Consider the following 9,403-nt stretch of genomic DNA (forward strand, 5'->3'; position numbering starts at 1 on the left):
GCACACTGGTGTTCATACGTGAGATATCTGTTTATATTGATCAAGAAAGAGTTGGTCCGACATTCACATGACGCGACGAGTTTCTGCTACAACAATATACCTTAAGCTCCCCTTTTGGATACCTCTCCAACTATGCTTTGCACTTAAGTCTCTTTCTGATTTTTCTCCTCTTTCATTCGGACAATGACATTAAGGCACTGCATTTCTTATAATAATCATCACATGCATGAGACATATCAAGGCTTTTTATTTTCTTTTTCTGGCACCAAACGAGCAGCATTTTCTAATTTTTAACTACAGATGAAATTTTCAAACTTTGCAGTTATATATTGTCCTTTTGGACGACGTTTGGGGATCAACCTCCTTTGGGCTGAATAACCGGGTGAGGGTTACCCAACTTAGCGAGCCGGTTGGATTTTACCGCCTTTTCATCATCTGGTGCCAACTTTATACATTTTTTAACCAGTCATCATGCACGTGAATATGAATTATGCCAGACTGTATCAATAAACTACTCGAGGAGTACTTCTCGGGAGGGAAGTACTATGGTGCAAATCTACACGTTAGACTCGTATTTCTTTTAGGGAACCAAGGGTGTTTAAACAAACCTCTTCTTGCCACATTATTCTGAACTTCCTATCCTCAAACAATCCTCCCTTCAACTCTATATACTATTCCCGATCGCTCTTTAAGATCAAAACTCTTCAAAACAAAAATTTCGGTCAAAATTTGGGACAAGTATGATTCTGTAAGTCTTACACATATTATAGCAGCAATATAAATTAAAATGCAAAGAGTAAAACCTCCCCCATACTTGAACGAAACATTGGCCTCAATGTTTTAAAACAAGCCCGAGAGAGGTGACTCACAGAGGGTAATGCACTCCAAAGCTTCCATTTGAAATGCCCCTTTTATTTCCTGAAATAAAATAAACAAAAAGACAAAGTAATTATAAAAAGTGTGGGTTGTCTCCAATGAAGCGCTTCGTTTAACGTCGCATGGCTCGACGGTCCATCACCCTTTATTATGGAGGGTATTTTCTATTCCATACCTGGTTACTTTTTACCTCCTCAACCAAGAACTCATGAAGATGAAAGGCATGGACAACTTTTCTCTTCAATTCACTTCCCACATTCTTCTTGACTTTCTTAGCCTTCTTAGGACTTTTAATAGCTCCATGAGTTGTTTCTACCCGAGAGGCTATGCTTAAAACTTTTTCTTGGAGATGTTTAGGCTTTTTGTTTTTTTCCTCACTTTCTGCCATACCACCAGAAGTTTGATCATTTACAACCGCCCTATGTTTCTTAACTCCTAACATCTTCAAGGTTACTACTTCATCAAATGATTTCAGCGTTAGCGTCCTTTTTTCAATATCGAAGTTGCAACAGCCTGTCGACAAAAATGGTCTCCTAAGAAGGATAGGAGTTTCTTCGTCTTCCGGAATGTCCATGATGTGGAAGTCAACAAGGAATACAAACTTATAAACTTCCACTAGTACATATTCAGCTCCCCCATATGATTTCTTAATGGTGTGATCGGCAAACTTTAACTGTGTCTTACTTTCACTAATCTTTTCCAATTCAAGCTTTTTGAAAATGGACAGAGGCATTAAACTCATAATAGAACCAGAATCGAGGAGTACCTTTTTAAATGTTATATTCTTGATAGTGCATGGTATCGCCACCGCTTCAGGGTCTTTCCTCTTTATTGGGATCTTTCTTGCTGACGAGACTATACCACACTTCTCAGTTGCAATTTTAGATTCCCCTCCCAGTGATCTCTTTTTCGCCATCACCTCCTTCATAAATTTCCTATATAAGGGCATGTGTTCAAGTGCTTCGAAGAAGGGTAGATTTACCTCTAACTTTTTGAACAAGGCAGTGAACTTCTCAAAGTCTTTCTCTTTTGAATTCTTCTTTGTCACTCTGGAAGGGAAAGGTAGTTTGATCACCGGTTCAACATCTTTCTTATTTTTTTCTTCAAATGGTTTAACCGGTGGTATCACAACTTCTGGCTCTTTCAGATTCTCTCTTATTTCCAAATCCACCTCTATTACCATATGGTCATCTATTTCCTCTTTTTCTTTTTCCGATTCTAACACCTTTTTACTCCTTGTTGTAACAACATTAATCTTCTCTTGGTCTTTCGGATTTTTCACAGTTGAGCTCGGAAAGGTACATTGTGCCTGTATAGTGAGATGCTGTGCTATTTGACCCACTTGAACTTCCAGAATTTTTGTTAAAGTTGTGGTGTTCCTGTGGTTGTTTCTTGTCTCTTCTTGAAACTGATAGCATTGTCTAGCCAATCTCTCAATAGCTACTTCCCACGCTGCCTTCTAAGGATTTTGTTGTTGATCTTTCCAAGAGAAGTTGGGATGATTCTTCCACCCTGGATTATAGGTGTTAGAATACAGGTTGTTTTGCCTCAAGATTTTGATTTCTTCAATTTGCTTGGGAGTTGCAACACAATACACAGTTTGGTGAGGGCCATTACAAATTTCATAGATCACAGGTTGAGCTTGTTGGATTTGAGCAACCTGTTAAGTACCTATATTCATAGCCTTTAATCTCTTTTCTACCTCTGCAGCTATAGCATCTTCAACCCGAATTTTAGAGGTTTCCAACTTTAGATCAATGACTCTCTTAGGTTTACTGTGACACCTGTCATATAACTCCAAATGCTCATTTCCAGCTATCGCTTCAATGATCTTGATAATGTCGGAGGCTGTTGTGAAATTTGTTGAGCCTCCAGCTGTTGTATCGATCAACTGCTTTGTTTTCATTTTGAGCCCATTGACAAATATCTGCATCTGGTCAGTTTTGTCCATGTTATGAGTGGGACATGCCACTAAGATCCTCTTGAATCTTTTATTAGCATCTCCTAAGGGTTCACCCTCCTTCTGCTTGAAATTTAAAATGTCATACCACTTCCTTATAAAGACCGAGGCGGGAAAATACTCATTCAAGAAGGCCTTCTCCATCTCTTCCCATGACGTGATACTGCCTGCTGGAAGAGAATAGAACCACTCTTATGCTTCTTCGGCCAATGTGAACGGGAACATTCTCAGCTTTTTCGCCTCTTTTGTATGCCCTTCAATTTTTAAAGTCGTACTCATGGTCAGAAACCTCTATAGATGCTTGTTTGCATCTTCAGTAACCTTTCCGCTAAAAGGTTTTCTTTCCAGCTGATTTATTGTGCTCGGATGCAACTGGAAATTTGCTGCATTTACAGGTTGGTTGACAATTGTTAGTCTACCACCCGGCGTGTTTGTAGCCCCATAGTCTCCGAGAAGTCTCTCCGGTGGTGGTACCTCTCCCATGATCTCTTCTTCACTTTCGGTGTCTAAACCAGAATGAACTGTAATCACTTCTTCCTCGGATTATAGTTTAGCTTGACAAGCTTGTCTGCGCCTTGCGTGCAAAGTCCTTTCAATTTCTGCGTCAAAGATAAATTCAGCTGAGGCCTTACCTCGCAGAAAAAGATTAGACAATTATCAGAATGGGAAAAAAAAATTTGCAGAAAATAAAATTTTAGTCGCAGAGCAACAAAATTCTAATTGAAATAAATCTCAAACTCTATAATCTTCGGCAGTCCCCGGCAACAGCGCCAAAAATTTAATAGGAAAATAGCAAGTGTACTATTTTGCCTATGTAGTAGTAATGGGAAAATCCCAAGTATCGAATCTCAAGGATTGTTTGATGATACAGAGTTTCACAGCAATTTCAATTAAACAAAAAGTAATAGGGTTTTGGTTGGTTTGATATACTTTGTAATAAAAATAAGCAAATAAAATATTGAACGATGACCGGGATGAGTAGATTGCTAGGGTTTGGTGAATGATTCTTCATGTAACGAATTTTCTCTTTCAATGCAACAACATACTTTTCATAGTTAATTACCGGTTCTTTAGGGTATCTAATCCTAAGGCATTAGTGAAGAGATCTTTGACCTCACAACCTAATTACTATGTCCATAGATAATTCCGGTTATGATCAAGCATTCCAATAACAAGAATTTCCGGTTACAATATGATATCCCTAGTCCTAGGTAATATAAATATTATATGTTCTTAATCGTGTCCACAAATAATATGCCGTCCAGCTACACCATTCATTCATATTCAGAATCCGTTTTTCTGACGGATAAAGCATTAGTAACAGATGAAGAACAACTTAACAAATATGAAAATCAAAATAGTTATTCATCACAATCAGAATCAGGGTCACCCCCTAGCAATGGGGGGTTTAGCTACTCATAATAATAACAAAAACCATAGTGTAAATTGTAGACAATACAGATAAATGAAGGAAATACAATCTTCAATGGCAAAAGCTCATAGAACTCTTCAATCCTTGCATCAAATCTGAGTTCTCTAGCCTTCTACAGTGTATTTTCGCTCCCAAATTCGTCGAACCCTTGTCCAAACGCACTCTGGTCCTTTTTTTTTGAAGTTTCTGGGCTTTTCCGCAAAACAGCCCAAAATGTCACGTGTGGACGCGTGTGGGCACGCGTTTGACAAGGGTGAAACGCGTCTTGGGACGCGTCTTGGCAGAGAGGTCATTTTCTTTTGCTTTTCTGGCTTCTGGGACGCGTATGGGCACGCGTTTGATGGTCATGCACGCGTCTGGACACGCGTCTGGGCAGAAGTGTGATTTTCTGGCTCCTTGCAGGTCATGGGACGCGTTTGCTCAGCAAATTGCATTTTCCACTCCCACACGCGTGTGGGAACGCGTGTCAGCAGCAGATGTATTTTTCTACAAGTCATACGTGTCTTGGGACGCGTTTGGCCAGCATTATGAATTTTCTCCAGTTTTGCACTTTTTCACACTGATTTTTCCCATTTCATTCATCCGAGCCTACAAACACTTAAACACAAAACCAAAGCGTAAAATGACGAATAATGAAATAAAAAATAAAATAAAATAAAATACTAAAAGATAACTGAAAAACAACGGTAATTATATGTGTGAAAACCACTGATCAGCGTTCATGTGGCGGAGTCGTTTACGCAGACGGCATCAGACTTTTTGTGTTCCAAAGTTGGTAAAATCCCTTTTCCTTTTCTTGGAATCCAGCTGGGATGTAATCAGAGACAAGGATCGACGTGGGCAGGGGTGGTAAATAAGATGAGAAGAAGGTTGTCGTCGTGGGCTGAGGTTTGTAGGAGTAAGAAGGAAGGCGGCTTGGGTGTTAGGAGTATCGACATGTTCAATCAATCTATGTTGAACAAGTGGAGGTGGCGGTTTCTTGTCGACAAGGAAGCTATTTGGAGACCTCTGTTGGTGCATAGGTACGGTCCCTTGGAGGATTCTATTTTTAATGGAAAGGAGTATTCGAGAAGTGGCAAGAACTCGCTATGGTGGAGGGATTTGAGGTGTTTGGGACTCTCGACGGATTCACTGGTAGACTGGTTTACAAAGCGCATATCTTGTAAGGTGGCTGCAGGAAGGAGGGTTCTCTTTTGGAAAAGCAAGTAGTGCGGAGGGGAGATGCTGCAGTTCGTGTATCCATTGCTTTTCAACTTATCGTCTAATCAAAATGCTTCTGTTTTTGACATGGGGTGTATGGTTGTCGGCTGTTGACAGTGGCAGATTTAGATGTGTTTATAGGTGTGGATGCGGATGCCCAACATGAGCTGCAGGACTTAATCGTTATGCTGGAAAATATCGGTCCAACATGTGAGTCGGGTGATGACAGCTTCAAGTGGGTCTCTAACGGCGAGGGCAGCTATCTAGTGACGGAGGGTTACAAGGCCACGAAAGATTTGATGGTGGGAGAGATGCTTGATAATAACAAGGAGTCGGCAATTTTTGTTTTGTGGAAAACAAAATTTCCTTCAAAAATCTAACTTTTGGGTGGCGGTGTATCAAGAATCGGGTGGCAACATATGATCAGCTAATGCATAGAGGATTGTTCCACGGCAATATAGTAGGTAATTGCGTTCTTTGTATAAACTCATTAGAGTCTCTCGATCACTTATTGATTTCTTGTCCTTTTTCAAAGATGGTCTGGGTTAAAGCTATCTCATGGTTGGGAATGATTAGTTTTGATGATACCGCAGTCATAGAACATATGTTACAGTTTGTAGAAGGGCTGAAGGGAAAGTGTAAGAAACATAAGGTATTGTTGTTTTGGTTAGCAACTTGTTGGGCGATATTGTTATCCCGTAATGATATGGTGTTTAATAATGCCGGGTTTGATGTGGAAGGTGTGTTTGACAAAATAGTTCAGTTGTCTTGGTGTTGGCACTCTATAGGGTCAAAGTACAATAGATATAGGGATTTTTATAGTTGGTTTAAATGTCCATTGGACTTTGTTTGATCATCGATTATTTGTAATTGGGTGAGTACCCCTTCTACTCGTGTTCTATTCAAATTCAATTGCTTATAAAAACTAAGAGTTGACATATGTGTATCAAGCAAAGCAGAGAATAATTCGATTGAACCTTTTTTAGATAGATAAAACCGAACTATAGAAATTTTCACTTACAAAATTTCTGATTATTGTTATTTGTGTATTTGGTGTCATCAATAAAATTAATATAGGTCAACTCTATTAGAGTATATCTTATACTCATTTCATCGTAGAAAATTTGCTCATAAAGAAAGCATAGATGTGTTAATAAAAGAATTTTAAATAACATATCTTATACCATTAAAAATGAAGGTAATTCAAGTTCAATAATTAAAAGTAAAAAGTTATAGAATTTTTTTCCAACATAATCTCTAAGTGAGTTTCCATGACTCGTAAATCATTCAAACTAACTTTAAGCAGAACATGAAATAATGTTTGGAATGAATTAAAAAACACCAAAACAAAATAAAGTTCGGAGAGGCTACATGAAATCAATTATCAATCCCTTTCATCCACATCTTCATTAACACTCAGAGCTGTGTGCTTACAGATTGGGCAAATATTCTTCTGCAGCAACCATTGTTTGATGCATTCAAAATGATATATGTGTCTACAATCTAATCTTCCAGTGATATCTCCTTCCACATAGTCTTCCTAATAAACATAAAAATGATAGGTAGATTATGAGAAGTGAACACGTTCATGTATTAGAATTTTAAATTAATGTTAAACTTAATTTATTTTTTTAAGTATCTATAATACTTCATTGAAAAAAAAAAGATAAATTCTATTTTATGAAGTTAAGAAACATGTGGTTGGCCTCACTTGACAGATTGTGCAGGTTTCATTTTCTCTATTGGTTTCGTTTGGATTTGACACATGAATTTTTGTCTCAATATATGTGAGGATTTCCTCTTCAGTGAGCCCAGTCGCGACCCTCCCGATGTGTTCCTCCATAGATAAAGCCAACTGTACATTAATGCAACTTATTATTTTTAATTGATTAATGTGTGTCAATTAATCATAAATAAGCTCAAGTATTGTTTAACTTATTTAATTTTGAATCCGAACACGATGAATTATGACGAAAATACTAAATTGAGTAAGAAATATATAAAATAAATAATCATTGTACTTTGATAAATACATAATATTTTTTACCTCATATGGCCAATCATCTATACTATGTAGCATGTTGATACGTTCTTGAGAATCAAGAACGTTTAGCACAATCGAGTAATCTAGTATCAACAAATCCTGTGTCACACATTTGTAAGATACTTGAAAATGAAGTGAAATATATGTTTCAAGTGACTTGGTATAATAATATTATAAAAATAATTTATTTAAAAAATATATAAAAATGTATATTGTATGAAAATTTATTTACCTCTATCCGTACGGAACCACCATTCTGCAGATGTTGTAGGGTGCTCAAAACCTATTACATACATCACATACTCAAATATTTAAGTCATATTGTGCTGAGTCGATGCTAAGTTAATAAACATTATATTACCAACTGAGATAGATTTCTATGATAGATTTCTAACAACCTAATCATATCAATGCAACTAATACACTTTTTATTATTTTCAATCAATTAGAGTATTAAACTTCCATATTGTGCATACATATATAGGTATCGTAAATAACGCCAAAATATTAGAAAATTAAGTATATTATTGACAATAAATTATCTGGCACTAATTATGAACCAAAATATTATTAATAAGTAATTAAGAAATTAGTGTAAAAGTACCTCATCCCTAAGTCTGTTTCTCTCGTTCATAAGTTCAGGAGAGGTTAAGGTGAGAATGTGATTATTATAGCGACGAAGATTCCCAGATCTAGACAATGTTGTACCAGTCACCATGTGATTATCAGATTCTTCAGCGGTATTGAACATTGGTCCATGAGGAGGTGGAGAAGGGTTTACGCGGTAACTAATTGTCGAAGGATCGGAAAGAGGTTGTGGTTGTCGTGGTACAGAACTATTAGACCGCACATGAATAATAGATGGAGTGACAAATTGACTCACATGATCTTCTGGTAAATGCCTTACATGTTGTTGAGCATTTATGGTGCTATGAACAAATGTCTCATCAATTCCCTCATGAATAGAATCAAATAAATCCAAATTGTTGTTATTGTTGTAGTTGTTATTGTTGTTGTTATAACCACTAAACCCCCTACCTAGACTTTGAGAGGACGGAGATGAGCCTACTTCAAAAGACATGAAATTATTATTGTTCACACTTTCTTGTTGAAAAGTATGAGGAGGAAGATTTGTGTGTCTTTTTGAAGTTCCACCAACTTGTGAACCTTGATTTGAACTCTCTGCTCTTACAAAATTTGGTAATCTACTTCTGAAAGTAGGACCTAAAGTTAGAGATGAACCAAAGAGTCTCGGTGGAGACGAGTTGGAAGAAGGAGAAGTCTGATTATCATTATAATTATTGATATTGATGGGTGTTGGAATTACCATAGTAGAATGATAATGATTATTAGTAGTAGCTTGACTATTCGTAATGTATGAGTGAAGAGGATTGTTTTGCATGATATTATCAAGTACGACTTGATGATTGGTCCCAAATGATCTTGTGTGATTGTTAAAAGCATGAGAAGGAAGAGAATTGGAGGCCATCAGATATCTTGGATCCCTAACATCACGAGTTGGACTCTCGACTCTTCATTCCAATTTGTTAAACGGAATTGATGACCCATTCTTACAAGCTTCTTAACTGCATACATATCATAAACAACAATAACTGTATTACCGATGCACTAATTTGTAGATATTGACAATAATATAAAAAAATTTAAGTGATTATTGGTTACGTAGATAAAAGTATTGCGTCGGGGTAATTGAAATTCATAAATTTATATATAGAGAGAATTACATCTACCAATATTTGATCTGAACAAATACTAGGTCCGACCCAACATAATCGGGCTAAGAATAAAAAAAAAGGCAGAAAAAGAAAAACAGTAGCCTTAAGAAGCCGACAAACTCACATACAAAACACAACTTCAAAGAAAAACTTCC

At 37.0% G+C, this 9,403-nt stretch overlaps 1 protein-coding gene across 1 annotated transcript; it reads right to left on the reverse strand.

Moving 5' to 3' along the window:
- Window positions 1-6,852: 6,852 nt before the first annotated feature.
- On the reverse strand, window positions 6,853-8,842 carry LOC131632313 (uncharacterized). The gene is made up of 4 exons (XM_058903086.1): window positions 8,117-8,842; window positions 7,745-7,795; window positions 7,516-7,611; window positions 6,853-7,008 (listed from the first exon to the last, which is right to left on the reverse strand). Exons 1-4 carry the CDS (start codon window positions 8,840-8,842, stop codon window positions 6,853-6,855), a joined length of 1,029 nt encoding a protein of 342 aa, XP_058759069.1.
- Window positions 8,843-9,403: the final 561 nt, after the last annotated feature.

Source organism: Vicia villosa, unplaced genomic scaffold (genome assembly GCF_029867415.1).
Source record: "Vicia villosa cultivar HV-30 ecotype Madison, WI unplaced genomic scaffold, Vvil1.0 ctg.000926F_1_1, whole genome shotgun sequence".
NCBI classification, from domain to species: domain Eukaryota; kingdom Viridiplantae; phylum Streptophyta; class Magnoliopsida; order Fabales; family Fabaceae; genus Vicia; species Vicia villosa.

Bases quoted from the DNA above. Each gene is read 5' to 3' on its own strand.
- LOC131632313 (XM_058903086.1), bottom strand. From the start codon at position 8,842: ATGGTAATTCCAACACCCATCAATATCAATAATTATAATGATAATCAG. The intron at 7,796-8,116 runs GTACTTTTACAC...TGTATGTAATAG, and splicing joins GAAACAGACTTAGGGATGAG to GTTTTGAGCACCCTACAACA. The intron at 7,612-7,744 runs GTAAATAAATTT...TGTGTGACACAG, and splicing joins GTGGTTCCGTACGGATAGAG to GATTTGTTGATACTAGATTA.